This window comes from Lissotriton vulgaris, chromosome 1_1, assembly GCF_964263255.1.
Source record: "Lissotriton vulgaris chromosome 1_1, aLisVul1.2, whole genome shotgun sequence".
Taxonomy (NCBI): domain Eukaryota; kingdom Metazoa; phylum Chordata; class Amphibia; order Caudata; family Salamandridae; genus Lissotriton; species Lissotriton vulgaris.
The window spans coordinates 2,084,917,111-2,084,936,315 of record NC_141685.1 but is presented as its reverse complement, the minus strand read 5'-3'; the positions used below and the strand labels follow the sequence as shown (position 1 = coordinate 2,084,936,315).

General features: G+C 42.2%; 1 protein-coding gene across 13 annotated transcripts in view; it reads left to right on the top strand.

The window, feature by feature from the left end:
- Positions 1–19,205, top strand: part of CALD1 (caldesmon 1) — a 555,479-nt gene that overhangs the window by 403,330 nt on the left and 132,944 nt on the right. For 9 of the 13 annotated variants that reach the window (XM_086921091.1, XM_086921074.1, XM_086921047.1 and 6 more), the window contains 3 exons: positions 7,810–8,989; positions 12,968–13,051; positions 17,246–17,400. In XM_086921091.1, coding sequence (XP_086777217.1) covers positions 7,810–8,989; positions 12,968–13,051; positions 17,246–17,400 — 1,419 coding nt within the window. The remainder of the gene's footprint in view (positions 1–7,809; positions 8,990–12,967; positions 13,052–17,245; positions 17,401–19,205) is intronic. The other 4 variants (XM_086921136.1, XM_086921117.1, XM_086921126.1 and 1 more) reach the window with 2 other exon arrangements.

Below are 19,205 nucleotides of genomic sequence, written 5' to 3'. Positions count from 1 at the left end.
TACCTTTTTTTTAAGTTATATTTTTAAATGTACGTTTTTTTTAAATTTTCTATAGCCTATGTCCATCTGCACACCCTGAGGATTACAACAATGTATTGGGTGTGTGGATTGGCGCTGTGGTTCCCGAGTTTACCTTGCCAAAAGGTTTGTGTTCTCTCTTTATAATAGTAGTATAGACTAGCAGCCCGCCCCGGCGTTGCCTGGGGCAGAAGGGGGCTGGGGGCAGCATCGCAGCAGGAGAGGCGCAGCAGAGCGGCCGGGAGCAGCAGAGCGTACTTACAGTGTTTCCTTGCTCCCGTTTTGTTGGTCCTGGCCGCTTCTGCCCACGATCGTGTCCGCTGGTTCTCTGCGCTCGTTTTCTTGGTCCTGGCCGCTTCTGCCGACTCTCCTGTCCGCTCTTACTCTGCGCTCCCCTGGGCATGTCGATGCTCCTCTACTCGCTCAGGACCTTGGAGGATGTCGCTTCCGCTGTTTCTCCGCACTCGTTTTCTTGGTCCTGGCCGCTTCTGCCGACTTTCCTGTCCGCTCTTACTCTGCGCTCCCATGGGCATGTCGACGCTCCTCTACGCGCTCCGGACCTTGGAAGGTGTCGCTTTCTGTCTCCTGTCCGCTCCTCGCAGGGTGTTGCTTCCGGCTTCCGCGCTCCCCTTGATGTCAGCACGCATCAGCACGCACATCGTTAGCTGCCGCTACTTCTAAGGGACTACTTTCCCTTAAAAATTACGTTTCCCTTCTAACATATATATTTTGTTTTTATATAGCTTATGTCCTTCTGCTTGCCCTGACGTTTTCAAAGATGTATTGGGTGTTTGGATTGATGGTGTACTTTTCGAGTTTACCTGGCTCAAAGGACACAGTTCTCTCTTTATAATAGTAGTATAGATAGATGTAGTAGAGCAAAACAGTGTTTTGGGTCTATCTTGATGCAGTTGTAGAATTAGTAGAGACAAAGGATTGCCTCATGTCAAGGATACAAACTTGCATCATAGCCCATATCTGTGGAGCAATCCAGCTCAGCAATGGCTGTTTAGCTTTTAAAACTATGATACCAGAAGGTGTATGTGTATTAGCATTCAGCAATCAGAATTAATTGAAATAATTCTGTCAGTTAATCCTGATTAATTTCTCAGTGTCTATTAAGTTCCATCTATGAAGTACACAGGAAAGACTTTACTCAATACTTGTTGAATTGCTTTGGAATATATAGCCTCTGCAGACTGGTCAGATGCTAAGGAATATGCTCTATGGGATGGTCCCGGACCCTGGAAATTAGCATTGTTCTGAAAAAAATGAGGCTTTTGAAGCACATATTGGTAGATATGTGCACCTTCATATTAAACCCTTAAGGAAACTATAGCCTTCGTCCCAGCCTTCTTGAATTGAAAGGAATCAGGCTGACATTTTTCTAAGTTCCAGAGGGACAAAATGCATAAGGGTGCTCCCTTGGCAATCCGGGGTAGAAGTAGAGTAGCATCAACATATTTTTCAAGTTCTACATTGGTTATAGGATAAGATGGTGTTTCCAATGAACTAGGCCACCAGGAACCTATGCCCAAGAAATATTAACCTGTAAAGATCAGAATTTTAATGTTTGTGTAATTTAGCTTAAAGTGGCCATCAATTTGGTCATTGCCAAAGGCAGCCATGAAAGCAGATCTGAGTAGGAGAAGTGAAGTTAATCACTTGTGGGTCGTCAACATAGCAGTAAAATTGGAAACTGAAAGTTTGAATGAGAGATGCTAGAGAAGAGCGATAACTGTTAGAGTACTGAGCACAGGCCAGAGCCCAGATAGATTCTACATGTAAGATCTGAAAAATTAGATCAAAAAGGAGGGAGGGTGAATAAATGAAAGTCAAGAAAGAGGCAATCCAGCAATCACAAAGTCCTCCACGTGCAGTTAGTTTTTGGGCGTGATGTACAAGAAGTTGAGTATCTAAGTGAGCAACCTGGCCAGAGGCCGGAGAAGCTATTCAGTAAGGTAAGTACTGTTTAAACAAAGGAGGAGGACTCATTGCAGCTTTTGTAAAGGCTTTTTATAATTTCAAATAGTTTGCCGAGTAAAAAGCTCCGCTGAATTATGGCAAACAGGTGGTTAATAGAGGGGCTGGTGCATGGAGTTGAGAGAGCGCCATATAATGGTAAGAAATCAGAAGATGAGGATCCCACCTTCTTCAGTGATCTAAAATGAAGAAAAGCATGATATGTCCAGGGATGTAAGACTGCTGGTGAGAAACGCAGAGATTGAAATGAGCTGAGCATAAGGGCAAGAGTGTGACCTGCCTGATGAGTTGTGCAAGTAACTAGGTTCCCAATGCAAAAAATCTGACAAGAATCAAGAAAGTCTATATTTTCTGAGCACTTATTATCATACTTTAAACTTACCAAGAACAAAAGGTGAAATACTATTGGTAAGTGAAGCCCGAAAGCTGGAATCTGGTCTGAGGGCAACTTGACTGACAGAAAGAGTATGTAGCATGGTTTGGCTTTGTGCTTCTTTGGATTTAATGGTAGAATTAGAAAGGATATAGTTTCCTATATGGTCTTTGGTAAGAATGGCAAAAGACAGCATCAGCACCAGTAGCAGACTTTTTTTCAGAATCATGGCTAACTCATGGAATTGAAGGGGTGGAAGATTTTGAAAGCCATAATTCAGATACAAGTGATGTCTACGACCTCCTCCGATAAGAAATCATGAACTTGAGTACAGTGGTAATTAAGGGAGCAGACACTTAAGAGAGCACAGTTCAAGTGAGAGATGGAAGAAGTGTTCCCGAACACAGGAGTAGTGCTGTAGCACTAAGGACTGGGGATAGAATGCCTTGTGGCTGTGGAATGCAGAGATAAAGAAGATGAGTTCTGGGTGCATAATGTGCAAAGATGATATGTCACTCTAAGGAGAAACAGCTTTACGGTCTCTGGGCTGTCCAGGGCACACTTGAGTGCTTCTTAGTATTCTGGGTAGATGCCGTAAACAACATTAGGAGATGGAAAGAGAGGTGACTGTAAGAAGGACAGTTGAAAATAGGGCTAGAAAGGGGAAAATAGAGGTTGGAATAAATAGACAGTAGTACCAGCATGGGTAGTAGAACGTAGTGGGAACTATCAGGGTGGCAGAGGAGCCTTTCGTAGTCAGCAAAAGTTCTTATCTTGGACATAAATTTACTTATACCCAATTGGCATATTTGATTTCCTTATAAGCCCCTATTGTGCACTACATGTGTCCAGGGCCTGTAAATTAACGCCTTAACCACAGCGGTTTTTCTGCCGCGGTGCGGGCGTTCTAAAGGGTGGGGGTGACTGCGTGGGCCGATGGGAGCACGGAAGGGGTTAAATGCTACTAGTGGGCCTGCAGCACTGATTGTGCCATGCACTTAATTAAAACCCTTAAACATATGTCAGGTCTGTCGTTGCAGAGCCTATGTGTGCAGTTTTAATCTGCCATGTCGACTTGGCATATGAAACCTTTTGCCAGATTCAACCCTTCCAGTTTAGTAAATATGTCACCCCTGAGGTTAGCCCTTAACAGCCCAAAGGGCAGGATGCAGCATATCTAAAGTGTTGGACAGGTTTTACATGCCCTGGTAGAGAAAAACTCTTAAATTCACTTTTCACTACTGCAAGGCCTATCCCTCCCACAGGATAACATTGAAGTTGCATTATTACATTTTAGTAGTGTAATTCCCAAATGGAAAGAGGTTACTGGTTCATATTTGCTGTCTCTGGGATACTGACTTAAAGTCCTAGATTATAATAAATTCAGATTTTAAATAAATTTTCTTGCCTTAGCCATTTGGTGCCTCCAGCCTGCCTCTGGTCACATGACTGTGTGTAGTTAGTGTTTTCCTCCTAGACATCCACACACAATGGGAGCTTAGATGTAACTAGCTAGAACATCGCTGGGAGGATGGGAGGGAGGCCAACCTACTTAAACTTGAATATACTGTGTCCTGTCTTCACTTAAAGGGGATGCATTCCCCCTGTAGTTACTCTGGATCTAGAGCAGGGAAGGCTGGTGCTTCTGTGCACTTCGAAGACATGCCTCTAGAAGCTTCTCCCCACTTCAAAGGCACAACTGTGTATAAAAAAAAGACCTCAGACATCATAACTTCAGTACACTTCTGGCCCTGTGGATACTCTGCCAAGAAGAAGGACTGCTGTGCTTTTGAAAACACTGCCACTTCATTGGACTGCTATTCTGAAGCACCTGCTGCTCTGCTGTGCTGACCTGCCACCCTCTTGCCAGGTGAGAAGGTCTGGACCTGCACCTGTGGATCCCAGATTCCAGAATGATTACATGGGCTAGTTGGCTGGCCTACTGATCTGAAGCCTTGGGGACATAACAGGCTTCCAACAACCTTTCATCTGCACCTGGACTCTGCCATCTGTGAGTCTTCTCTGCCTAGTTGTATCATACCAGTCTTGGACCCTTGAAAGTAGGTTTAAAGACTTATTGCCTCGACTGCGCGCTGTATCTTTGACACAGGACTTCGTATCGCAAGCCCCGTCGCTGGTATCCTCAATGTTGGCGTAACAGGACCTCACACCCCAGCATTGTCGTATTTCGGAACTGACGCATCACTTCGGATATGTGATGCATCTTCAACCAACCGGATTGTAATTACTTTGTTCAGCATGCTGAACTGGGGTCCCTGTAGCCGGCCCATGTTCTATTGTGGTCGGCCTGAACTTGGCACTGTGACCTAGCCTGGCACTACCAGATTTCCACAGCTTGTGCTTTGTGCTTTTTGGTGCTATTCAGACTTAAACTTTAAAATTGATTGTCTCTGGGTCTACTTATTTAATTTTTGTCATTTTCATCTTTTTTTTCTATTAATCAAAGCTCTATTTTCTAACTTGGTGTGGTATCCTTTTTGTGTAGTGATTTTGACTGTTTTACTATTTGAAGTGTTACACAAATACTTTACCTATTACCTGTAAGTTAAGCTTGACTGCTCTGTGCCAAGCTACGGGGGGGGGGGCCGAGGATGGGTTAATTTGGGGTTTGCATGTGCTTTACCCTGACTAGGATTGTGGTTGCTGCTTGACCAGGGCTCTCAGCCCAGTCAACCAGTAACCCCAATTTCTAACAAATGGTTTCTAGGTGTGTTTTGATCCACATTAACATTAAACATGCAAATATATTATTGAATGAGCATTAGCAATAACATATTTGAAACTATTAAACTCACAATTTCAACTTGGTCTGTGCTTGGTTTGCATTTTGTATCACCACATTAATATTTAGGCTAGATCAATTCATTAATCTATTCATTCATTCCTCACATTCCAAAATATGCCAGGCATATATCAATCTGGTATTTTTGGAATGCACAATGCTCCAGCGAATTACTTTGAACAGTGGCGGCTCCTCCACTATGAGGGAGGAGCGTCAACCTCCTTCCAGCACTTCAAAAAATGTGAAAAATATAACGATAATAAACCGAGTTTAAAACCCATTTTATCGTCTTTTAATGTTTCCTTGTGCCGAGGCTTGGGGGAGGGGCAGGGTTGCGAGAGGTTGGTTGGGGCTCTGCACTGCCTTCACTGGGCATGTGGGTTTTGGCTGGCTGTCCCGGACCGGCCAAACCCACTTGCGTAGTGCAGCTCTCTCCAATCCCAGCTGCATTGCCAGGTTGGAGTGCAAATCCTCTGCGCTCAGGCCAATCCTGAAGCTGCTCTCGCGTGAGAGCTGCTTCAGGATTGGCCTCAGGGCAGGCAGGGATCCTGTGCCTGCCTGAAGTGAAGAGGAGCACAACAGCGCAATGTGATTCTCGAGGCAGCAGGTGAGTTTTGTTGTATTCTTTTTCTGTTTGTCTCCGTCGTCCCGTTTCCCAAATCCCCTCTCCACAGCCCTGTCTATCAAACCCCGTTAAGAGCCTCTTCTGGCTTTGAACATTATATATCATTTAAATGATGTTTGACTCAGTGGTCTGATAGCCATTATTAGTGGGTCCACAAAATGTGCAACTACATTTTTTATCATTGTGAACAAATCTATCCAATAATGTTGTCTGTATTTACATATGGTTCTGTGAATTTGTATAGCATGGCCTAGCTAAAGAGAAATAGAAGACAGTCAAGACGTACAGACATGATGAGGGAGAAGTTAGAGGGAATGTGATGTGAAGAGGGCGGTGAACGGCAGAAAGGGGCACAGGGGAGTGTGTGTGTGTGAAATGTGTGTGTGCCCCTTTATATTTTAGCCCGTGTTCATATATTAGGTGTTCATTTTCCCATATGTATGTGTTCGGCAATGTCCGATACACAGTAAAAAAAAGGTCTGGATCCAGTAGAAACTATTCTGACATTTATTGGCTCCAAACATTGAACTTGTGATCAGGATTCCAGTGTCAATTTTTGAGCTTGTGGAACAGTGTTACTGATTTACTGAATTAGAGTTGGTACTTGAATCCACAATAGCACACAAGTTTGAAAATATAAACCCTCAGACCGTTGTTGAATTGTTTGGCTTAGGTCTGTGCAAAATATTTCCATTGTATTCGCCAAATGGTTGGTGATTTAATGCTTTAGCTAGGGTTTCCTGTTTTCAGTGTTTTTGATGAGGTGTATCTTTGCTACAGTATTTCTTAGTAAGATACTTCAGCAAGTGAATACGTTTTTCCTACTTCTTTCTGGCCTGCATAGCACATACAATAGAAGGACTTACGAGATGCCAAACCTGGCAAGCATGACCTCATGACGGTAGAGTGAAAAGCACCGGCTTGCCTCCCCCACCCTCACCCTCTTTGGAACCCGAGCAGGCCGTCCTGCTACAAATATCGTGGGCAGGTTAGCCATGGCGGTGTGCAGGAAACCGTCAGCTTACCTCCACTTCATTGTTACAGGAAGGCTGGCCGGGGTGCCAGACGCAGCTAGCATGTCACCCATGGGGTTGGGGAGTAAAGCGCCAGCCCCCATTCTAACAGGAAGGCCTGCATGCTCCACACCTGGCAGGCATTGCCGCCCCACACAAAATTGGTAGCTAAACAACAAGCTCGGCAGGTATGGCCCCCATGTTGGTGGTTTGCGCCCACCACCATCATAACAGGAAGGCCTACCAGGGCCCTAAGCGCAGCATGGTTTCCCCCATTAGGTGGGGCGCGAAGCACCAGCTAGCCTCCACTCCCATCATAAAAGGAAGGACTATCGGGGGTTCCAAACCCAGCAAGCATGGATAACCCACACCCACACAAAACGGAAGTAATGATGGTAAGCAAAGCTCGCCACTCATGACTCCGAAGAGTGTGAGGAGCAAAACACTAGCTTGCCCCCACGCCCATTATTTCAGGAGGTTCCGCTGTGGCGCACAGCCTGGAATGCATGACCCCTTGGGGGCAAGGTGTGTGAAATGAAAGCACCAACATGTCCCCGCCCCCTTAGTACCAGGAAGTCCTTGCAGGGCACAAAGCACGGCATGCATGGAATTAGCCATGCCCCTTCTCTACCTCATATGGCCACCGGCTTGTGGGCAACAGGGAGTGAAGTTCCACCAGCCTGACGGTCGTCCTGGGCAGACCCTCCAGTGACCCTGACTCTGATGGCCCCAGTAAGCCTGTGGGGGGGGGGGGGTTGTATTGGAATGAATAGAGCTCTGTGTTTTCTTGTTTAAACTGCAATTGTTTATTGCCTTTTCAGCTGCTGATTATCAGACATATTTTAATTAAACTGGAAACCATGTATTGAATTTAGTACTTTCAACCTGGTCTCAGTGAAGGATTTTGTTTTTTACAAATGTATTTGTTTTTGAAGCTTGGTTGAAACGCTAGGGCACTTTAGTGACTCACATATTTATCTCTTTTTGCATACAGTGTGTCTACAGATGAAATAAAAACGACAACCATAACGAACAATGACCAAGATGAGGAAGCTGCTTTGTTGGAGCGATTGGCAAAAAGAGAAGAAAGACGTCTGAAACGCCTACAGGAGGCATTAGATCGCCAAAAAGAGCTTGACCCCACAATCACAGATTACATTGCACCTCCAGTTACTCGTAACCAGAGAGAGGAAAATGAAATTGATGAGAATGAGTCTGTTTGCAAAGATGAAACCCCCACACCCCAGAGAGATCAATATGAGATTGAAGAAAATGAAACTGTGACCAAATCATATCAGACAAATGACTGGAGGCAAGACCAAGAAGAAAAAGAAGAAAACCATGAAAACCAGGGAGAGAACCAAGAGGAAAAAACTGAAAAAGAAATCATAGAAGAAAATCAGGTAGAAGTGACAATCAATTTTAAAGATACTGATATTGAGCAAGACAGGGTGGCAATAGAGGTAAACAATGATACAGAAGAGAAAAGGGAAAATGAGGAAAGGGAGAGGGTTGAAGCAGAAAAAAAGCAGGCAGCGGAAGACAGGGCAAGGCAGGAGGAAATGGACAGGAGGGCAGCTGAAGAAAGGCGGGAAGAGGAAGAGAGGAGAGCAGCTGAGGAAAGGCAAGAGGAGGAAGAAAGAAGGGCAGCTGAGGAAAGAAGAGAAGAAGAGAGGAGAATAACCAAAGAAAAGGAAATAAAAGAGGAAGAAGAGAGAAGGGAGGCCGAGGAAAGGAAAAGAAGGGAGGACGAAGAGAGGAGGATTGCAGAGGAACAGCAAAGGCAAGAGGAGGAAGAAAGGAGGGTAGCTGAGGAAAGAGAAAGACAAAAGGAAGAAGAGAGGAGGGAGGCAGAAGAAAAAGAAAGGAAAGCAGCAGAAGAGAGAAAAGCAAGAGAAGAAAAGGAAAAGCGAGAAGCAGAAGAGAAGAAGGCAGCGAAAGAAAGAGAGAGGCGAGAGGCAGAGGAAAAGAGGGTGGCACAGGAAAAAGAACGGAAGAAGGCTGAGGAGAAAAAGGCAGAAGAGAAAAGAGCAGCAGAGGAAAAGTCTAAATTAGAAGCAAAACTCAAAGCTGACAAATTGAAGGCAGAAGAGAAAAAGAAAATTGAAGACAAGCAGGTAAACGGGAAGAAAGCCCAAGAAGGAAAACTACAGCCATCCTTCTTGAAAAAACAGGTATTGTGAATGTTGTGCAGCACCATCACTGGAAATCGATGTGTTTTTTGAGAAATGTAATGCAAGACACATTTTGGGCTTACATCACTCACTTCTGTTTATGCATGCAATTCCCTAATCAAGTCTTTGCATGTTTCTTTCTAAAGTATATCTTTTTGCTTGTCCTCTACAGTAACACATTTAATTTCTTACTGATAATGGTCATCTACTGCACTTTCAGTTTATAGACTCAAGGCCACTCATGCCTTCTTTGATGCTTTGACCATGCATGCCCTTTGTTTTCAGGAGTGAGTTGAGGCAACAGAGCACAGACAATAGACTGAGCAGAGAAGGTGTATATCTCAAGTGGTCAAAAGTCACTGTATTGTAAGTGTGTCGTTGTATGCAAATTCTGTGGTTTCTGGGTAGACAGGTTTGAAGAATGGGACATATAAAACAGGCTTATCATAGGTTGGCCATAAGCTCAGTAGTTCGCTAGGCAAGTACTTTATGCTCTGTAGGCCAAGGGGGTAATTATGAGTGTGGCGGATTTGGGACATCGGAACACTCCTGGTTCCCCTGCCTCATTCAGAGAAGTGGGTACCACTGGGTTTCTAAAGGCAGAAGTTCAGCTCGGTCAGCTTTGGAAAACCCTTCAATGGTATCTGATCTTCCTTAGGAATCCCTACTGTCAGCTTTAGAGGCCCTACCCAATATAGGGTGGATCTTCATCCACAGACTTTCCTAGCTGGGACCCGTGACATAAGGTGGTCCTTGGCACTAAAAAAGAAGTCCTGCTTTCCAGGGAGAAAACTCCTTTCGCATCAGTGACATTTAATTTGTGATTTTATTTATTTTATTTTATTTTAGTTAAATAACTTATAAAGAGCGCAAATACCCATAGATAGAGAAGCTTTAGAATCCGTTAAGCACCTGTATCTGCACTGTTACGGTCCCTCTGGCAGGTCTGACTTCTCTCTCTCAAAACGCGCTAAGAGACCTGCTGGTGTTTAAGCGATATACAAATACTAGTTAACATTAACATTAACATAGGTGTCTCAGCGCTGTGTGCTTCAGAAGGTGAGGCTTAGGGTGGAAAAAAACTATTAATTGAAAAGCCATGTTTTATTTATTTCCTGAATAGCCATAGAGTAGGGCTGGCCTTAATCTGCGAAGGAAGAGAGTTCCACAGCTTAGCCTTGGCAACTACAAACCTCTTTCGCCCCAGTTGGCTCTGTGTGTTCCAGAGATGATAAGAAAGTTGGCACCCGCTGAGCGCAGGAATCTGATGGGTGTATACCTGAAATTAATTCTTCAAAAATGTTGGCCCTGTTTTCTGAATGGCCATATAGGCAATGTAGAGTGCTTTAAATTTTGTTCTGCTTCTTATGGGCAACCAATGGAGCTGTCTCACCAAGTTAGAGATGGACTTGAATTTTGGAGTACCCAACAGTATCTTAGCAGCCGCATTCTGCACCAACTGTAGCTTACTGAGAGCATTAACTGTGCATTAATTATAAGACTGTTACAGTAATCAACTTTGGACATAACAAAAGCGGATATTAACTTTCTCCTGGCACCAACCGGGAAAAATGGAAGCAGTTAGGATGAGGCGACCACTGCGTTAGCACGATGTTTAACAGACAGCTTATTGTTGAGAATGACACCCAGGTTCTTGGCTTTACTGACTGGGATTAGGGGCGATCCCAATTTATCTAGCTACCAGCCCGCAGACCACCCAGGAAATACATTTACAAAGACCTTTACTTCTATCTTGGATGAATTTAATTTCAGGCAATGTCTTGACATCCAGGTACTAATAGCCAACATGCCATTGTGGAAGCTAGGCAATACTGTGTCCCTGTTTTTATGAACGGCGAGCCCTAATTGGGTGTCATCTGCATATGATGTGAAAGCTAGTCCAAACGATTTGATCACTCAGTCGGTGACGTAAATGTTGAGCAGTGTCGGACTTACCGAAGATCCTTGCGGTACTCCGCATGGAAGTGAAAAAATTGTGGAATTGAAATCACCCAGACTAACTAGCTGGGTATGATTTGATAAGAATGATGAAAGAAGGGATTTTGCCTTGTTCCCAATGCCTAGTGCAGAGATACGACTGATCAGTGTGGCATGATCATCCGTGTCAAATGCTGCTGATACATCCAATAGCACAAATACGGCTGCACCTCCTTTGTCTAACACCAACCAAATTTCATCAGTGGCTTTGATGAGTGCGGTTTCCGTACGGTGGCCTTCCCTAAAGCCAAACTGTGTTTCATCCAACAGCTTATTCTCATCTATTTTCAGAAGTGAAACCCCCATTGGTATAGTTGTGTTTGCAAACAAAAGCAATGCTGATCCAGCTGCCATGTGATGGGGGACCGGCAGGGAATTCTCACCCAAAGTCTTCTACCCACGTAGGTGGGAGCACTTTCAGTGATAATGTCCCTTGAAAGGCATGGCGAGCTGAAGGTGGAGTGCTGAAGGAAGATGCTCTGCTCCCAACCATTTGGTGACTCATTCACCAAGCCATTTATGAGTCCCTGACACCTCAGTGTACTACAAATGTCATGCTGAGAGAGGTGAGAATTCAAATAAATGAGCAGTGGCACACCTGAGAGTTTTGACAGGAGCCACCACATTGGTTTGTAGAAGTAAACATCAAGACACATGATTCAAATAGAACGTGCATGATTCTGAGCAGCATTAGGGCAGACAGTTTATTTGGAAAAACCACAGAATCTCTCCAACTCACCTATGTTACCCAATCAATCATTCGAATCTGGCTGTACAGCACTGCACATTCTCCAGCAACTTAGAAGGGACTATGGGGGCTATTTACTGAGGTTTTGTATATGACTCAGAGGGATGCAAAGTGACACAAAACAATGTACCTATTTAATTACCATTATAAAAGCCTGGAGATGCAATGCAAAATTGTGCAGTATCACACATTTTAGTAAATAAGCCCATTACTGTGGTCATCAGCACACAGTTACGAAATCGCCAAAGTACTGAAAGCAAAATGCAACAGCAAGCATGTTTCGACCTGAGGCTGGCTAGCTGTGCATGGTGTGATAAGCATGAAACATGGGGGAAGAAGGGTGGTGGGGGGGTGGGGGGGGTTATAAACCCAAGTGGTACACAGTGGGAGTAGCACCCACAGATGCATGATAGGCATTTGAATCACATTGTTGCGGCACTTCAGCAGTGCAGACCAGAGTAAAGCATGTCAAATGTAAGAGGCACTGCTTCACACAACGAATGGAGTGAAGACAATGGAACACACAAAAAAAAATCACGTGTGCGAAAGGCTTCTAATTTAAAGACCAATATGGTATCTAGATCTTTTTTATGATTAATGTAACGCAGCTATATGGGAAATTAAGTATGGACTGCATCAAAGTGTCTTGCCCTTGTGGAACAGCAGTGATTATCTCTTGATGTATGACCCACAATTTGTGCAAAAAAAGACAAATGATAATATTATGAAAATTTCAACTAGATATGGTCAGTTGGCCAGATTTTATAGGCCCTTATTATGATTTTCCCGAATATCTAGGTTGTGGTGGATAACCAGCAACTCTGGGATTTTACACTGACTCATTTCACCAGGTTAACTGGTGGAAATTGCTTAGAATGAGGAGGAAAACCTACAGAATTCAGTGTTAAAACACCAATTCCTGCGAGAGTCACGATTTGCATTGGTGCAGTAATAACATACCCAGTAAATTATCATACCTTGTGATATCAGTTATTCCTGGTGCAGCATTTCCGAATGGGTTTTAATCTGGACTCCTACTGAACCCTATAGTGTTTTATTTAGTAAATGTATTCAGCCAGCATCGCATTGTCTTTGCTGAAGAGAGTTGTGGGTGGCTGTGGAAATCAACCAAAGTATCTGCTATACAGCGGTAAGACTTTTTCATGCAGTTCAAACTTCTCAAGATGTGAGGGCTTCTTCAAAAATCATATTTTCATTTAAAAACTGGAAAGGCTGAAGAAAAAGAAGTGAAAGTGGAGGCAAAAAAAGAAAAATTACAGGAAGAAAAACCTCGGCCTGGCTTCAAGAAAGACGAGGTAATTGTTTCTCAGTGAACTGAATTCATGTGGGTAGTTTCAAGGTGGAACTAGAGCAAAGTTGAATTTCAAAAGCATTTAACTTCTACTCATATGTCTCCGATCTTGCAACCTACCTTTAGCCATTCTTTCTATTTATCTTCTCAGTTTTAATAATCATTCCAACTCTGTTGATCTGATTAATCGAATTTTCTGACTTTTCCTAAACTATTTACCCTAATTGTATAAACTTTCTGAATGGAGATTCTTCTTAGAGACAGTCTACAAAGTGTCTGCATTGCATTTCTATTGTAAACACAGGATCTGGTACAGTGGTTAACGTCGAGCAAGTGGTAAGGTAAAAATATAATTGACAGGGTGCTCCACTGTTTATTATTATTTCAAGGGCTTGTCTGCATTTAAGGTGAGTCACAAAGCTTGATGCTTGGAACTATTTTCCTTCTACTTAAAGGACAGTACTCAAAAATCCCATCACTGTGCGTTCAAGGAATGCTGATCAGGTGTAGAGTGCAAGAAATATGTGTAAATACTGATTCATAGTTGTTGGTGCACAAGAACATAAAATGAAGCAGAAAAAAGGCTATGCTTTGCCCCATCAATGGCCAAATAAACAAAAGCACTATAAAGTTTCAGAATGCATTGCTGCATTTTATTAAATGTAAAATGTTGTACATAAGAAATGGGAACTACATTGCTGCATAGAGAGAATGTGATATAATTGAAAGTTCTCCCTAGTCCCTTTTGAGTTGCTAAATATGAACTGTACAAGCCTTCTTCTGACATCTCTGGAACATCTTTATTTTCATGGCTAGCCCATCATGGTATGAAAATACAGCAACTAGCCTACATAAACCTGATTAAAAGGATGCTAGTTTTTGCCAGTTTGTGGAAGATAAAAAGTGCCATAATTATTAGTGCCTGTGAGCTTAACAACCGGAATATTACAGAGGTACCCACCATTACATTTCACAACAAAGGTAACTCACCATTATCTCTAAATACATCTGTACTCTATTCTGACTGTTTTAGTACTAGTTCCTCATAGGCTACGTCTCCCTTGATGTGATGTCTTTTTTGAGAAGGCACCTGAAATTGATTCAGGGTCTACCTCTGTCTTGAAACAACTTAATCGAGTACTAAGGGCCTTTTATTTAGACCAGTCTTTTAATAACACGCTGGCTCTGCTGCCAGATTTGCTATTTGATGTGCGCTGGAATGGTATGGCTGATGCAACAAATTTGCACTCTCCAATGGATGATTCTGCAGGTAGAGTAGGCTGGTTATAACAGTAATGGATTTACTGACACAGCTTTTATGTATGGGTGAATGAGTGATTGCAACCACTCTGCAGACTGAACAACTTCCATGATTTCCCAGAGATTGTTTTGCAGCATGACCAAGCAAAGAGGCTCTACATTGCAGCAATGGACAATTAGATAAAATAAAAAAGCATTAAGAAATTCAGGGAATGTGCATCAGCCTTCTAATAAATAGTATCAAGCTAGCTGTTGTTATATCCCATACAGCAAAGTTGATGACACTATATGGTGTCCGTAGATATTACAAGCCAGGAACAGGACATAGTCATCTTAATGAATCCCAAAGTGCTTGCCAATGTGAAATTTGGGACGGCTGACTGATGTCACAGACTGCTAAATGAACAGTTAAGTAGTGCAGCATAAGTAAAATCCAAAACAAATATCATGCACCATGAGAATGATCCTAATGCTAGCAGATCACAGAACTTGAGTTCTTATAGTTAGAAAGCTAGAATATCCTTTTCAAAAACACTTATAAAACTTTAGTCAATTGAGAAAGATGTTTAAGGACCAATATATTTTGAAAAAATATTCAAATCATCCCTTTCAGAATATAATAAAAAATAAAACATAAATAGCAATGGACGTCCAATGTTGATCAATAATGACTCAAAGTAACGCAGAATAATACACCTTCTTTATAAAAAAAAACATTGAATGCAGCCATCTTTGACAAATCGAGTGCAGAAAGGAACGTCACCAATGTATGCTGCTTCACAGAAACTGCCATCATTTGTAGCTCTAATAAGGGAACTGTGTGATGATGCTGTACACTTTCAATATCAAGCGATAACTCTGGTCGAAAAGCTATAACAGACGCAACAATTACTAAAGTTCGATAGAAACACTGAGTCTTATTTACTAGCCCCCTGCGCTGCCGGTACATCACTTTTTGCCATATTAAAAGTGACGCATCGGCGGCGCAAGGGGCTTGTAAATAAGCCCCACGGTATGCAGCGTTTAGAACGCATGCATTACAACGGAATACCTTTACAACGCGGTCGTGACAACGAAAGTTGTTACCACGCATTGCACTGGGGGGCGCTCAAGGATCGTCAATGATTTAATTTACTATCCCAACACCTTCCCTACTATCCACGGGGACTGGTGTTGGAATAGTAAATTAAATGGTTCAATTTTGCGCCCCCCCAGCGCAATGCGTGGTAACAACTTTCGTTGGTACGAACGCGTTGTAAAGGTACGCGTTGTAAATGTATTTGTTCTAACGTCATACATCCAGCCCCACTGAGTGTAATGCAGCACTAGGCAGCCTGAAAGAAGCGACTAGACCGCTTCTAAGAAGGAGGGTGACGAAGAGGGATCAGGCACACTCCCAAACCGCTTGAAAAGGAGATCACTGCGGGTGACACCAATTCAGAAGTTATTCTGAGGCTATGATTCAACATTATCTCATAGCTCATTTAGGCCACTTCTGATTTCTGGACATATACCTGAAGACCACAACACAAGCACAGGAAGTGGCAAGTCACATATAGTTTTAATGCAGCTATAGTGCTCACGATCTGGTGGCTTTCATCCTGGAGAGCCATCGACTACAGCATGACACAGTGGCCATGTTGATCTTTCTTTGGTGTACATGAAGCAATGATATACATATATGACATCTCTACAGGAACACCATCATTTTGAGAATTGCATATAGAAATAAAATGTACAACTAAGTAGCAATTATCTCTCTTAGCTGCATATGTGGATCAAAACGCATATTTATGTTGTATTGTGTTCTTTTACAAAGCACCCAGCATCACTGCACAGTCTGTAGATACTAGTTCTTTTGGCCATTATGACTTCAGCAAAAAGATTTCGGTGGTAAACAAGTGGTTCTTCCTCCTTCAAGCTTTGATGCTGTACCTATCAAAATGAGCTACATATATTTAGCAATTTTGATGACTATTTGGTTTAGGCGGGTGTCTGTTAGGCCCTGAAGACATTTCAATTAGTTTTGCATCATTTTGAGAATTATGTGTTACTCTTCTTATGAGAAATTCCCCAAATTGTCCCTGTTACATAATTATGCCTCCTTTTGTAGTGATATTATATCGCAGGAGCAATGGGAACAAGCAGAACGTGTGCAGCTGATGTTTGACTTAATTGTGTTTTCACTCTCTTTTTTTATCACGAAATGCGTCTTTGCGTCAAAATATGATGCAAGGATACATTGCGGCCTACAAAATAGTGATGAATGATGGATTTGAATTTGTCATCGTGTATAATTTTCCTACTTTTTGCGTTAGGACACAAAACAAATCATGCGAATTTCAGGGACCTCTTGTTGACTTTTAGGGGCCAAGAACAAAATAGAGGTATGCAGGAACTCATTGTGAAGCTTCTTGTGCCCAGGGAAAATGTACTTAGGGGATGTTGTTTACATACCTGCTAACTTGAAAGCAATCGCCCTGTGTGAGGAGGGTGTGGGGCCTCGTGCCAAGAAGTACCTACGAGACATCTTTTTACTCCATCCTGCCCCCAAGCCCCTCCTCTAAAAAAAAAAAAGACTTTGCTGAGGCTGGTGCCAATGCCCTGTGGTGTTTTCAAACCCCATAATGGACAACAGCAGTTGAAAGCCTCAGAAAATGACCTGGGAAACCACTATTTACAGTGGTTTTCGGCTCATTTTCCCTGCTACCCTGTGATATTGGCTCCTCACCGGGGGACCGTGTGATGGGAGCCGATATCATGTGTCACACAATGACAACGTGTGAGTTGGCAAGTATGTGTTCACCGATAGAAAGCAATACTAAGCTGTCAGGGCATCAGAAAAGGTGTTGTAATTGAAACAATTCAAAATGAATGCCTATTTGTGCTCATGTACTGATTATGTTTTGCCATCCCATTTGTAATGTATCTGTCACAGATCAAAGATGACAAGTCCAGTAAAGATAAGACCCCTAAGGATGAAGGGAAGCCAAGCTGGGATCGCAAAAAGGGATTTCTTGACACTAAGGCACAGAATGGAGAGAGCTTTCATGACGCATCTCCACACAAGCTTAAACACACCGAAATTCCCAGGTAACTTGCGTAGTCTGATTTATAAACGGTTTATTTGAGATTATATAGGGCCCAAAACCAGTTGCATGAATAGTGATATCGAATTTGATACATGGTTAAAACTGTTATATTTTATGTGTGGGTCTTTCCCTCCGCCTGTGATTCGTGATACAGTACAGCCTTTGGTTCTTCACCCTCTTTGAATTGTATTGATTGATATTGTTTTATTAATAGCTCCTAGAAAGATTTTTTTGTCACTTCACAAGTCTGTAATATGAACATATAATGTAGATTAAAGTGGACAATTCAGTGTACAGTGTGTTGCTATTGTGGATGACCAATTGACAAATAAAAACGATTTCAAGTAACTACACACTGTTTCCATGATACAAAACAAACTTACACCAATTAATTGCTAGACAGAATAAAATAGAGTTAATAGCGAAGAAGTCAAGTCCATCAAGACATTATGTAGGAATCCCTACTATTTTTTACTGGAAATTTGATGTTGTGGAATAGTAAGAAGATTGACTGAGCTCTTTCAGAGGGATTTATTTATAAAGGTTTATATAGCGCGAACAAGACTTAAACAACTGACATGTGATACCATATGCAAGTCTCTAAATGTAACACTGCTGGAAACGGTCTACATTTAAGAGGTTGAGGTATAACCAGTTTCTTCAGAGAATTCAGCCAGTAGTGGTGTGATCCAGATTTGAGCAACTGGCAATTTTATAAAGGGTGTAGTAGAAGTGCTGATCTACTTCGCAAGTGTGTCCAACAATATAATGTATCAACTATGCAAGACAATCAATGTGTTCCTCTGAAACTGTAAGAGAAACCTTTGCAGAGAAACAGTCCCTTCGCTGCAAAGAGATTTTACAGTTTGCTAAACTGGCGGGACGGTGGGCTGTTTGCCAAGCGCTAAATAAAGTCCATAGGCAGTTTCATGTATGTTCCAGATCACATCCAACATCTTCTGCACTGTGGCGACATCATGCATTGTCTAGCGACCACATATAAACATCTGTGCTATTCAGTGAAACATTCTGTAAATATTGGAAACAGTTCATGGAATGCGCATCCAAATGGAATATATATATATAAATTGAAAAATCAGTCTAATGAATATGTAAAGGGTCTGCTTTCTCCTCCTGTTTTTGAAATGCCATTGAGAGAATTCCATTTATTTGAAATTTCCTCAAGTTTTTGCATAAAAAACAACCAGTGGATTAGGTGAGCCTTATGCCCAGATGGCTTTATAGCGGGACTAAGAATTGCTCCATCTCATTGTGCGCATTCTTACTCTAATAATTAGGATTCTGTCCTGAAAGTCTAGTAGTCTAATCGCTGAGAGCATGGATTCTGATATGGATGTCTTATCAGGATTCCGTCAACCATGAAATAATACAAGAAAACCATCTGGTTAGAATGACAACATTGAACTTAAGCCAGTGAGGAACTCCGTCATGAAATAGCATAACCTCTAACCGTGAAATATTTTCTAATTGACGAGGAACATTATGAAGATGTTTATGAATAATTATACAGTTTCCATTGCTGGCAGAAAGTATTAAAACAATCAGTTCAAAAGGATTCAATGATGCATTTGGGTGTTTGAATCCAAAAGGTAAATATTCATTTATCGTCAGCTATTTTAACTTGACTTAGTGTAATTCTTTGATAGAGTGCAAACAGAGATGTGATTGTATTTTAATTTTTGAAGCAAAGCACATAACTAAAGGTTAATTAAGAATTTGGACAAACCCTGCAGTTTTGATGTCAGACTGTTGGTATGCAGATACCCACAAACCACACACTTAACC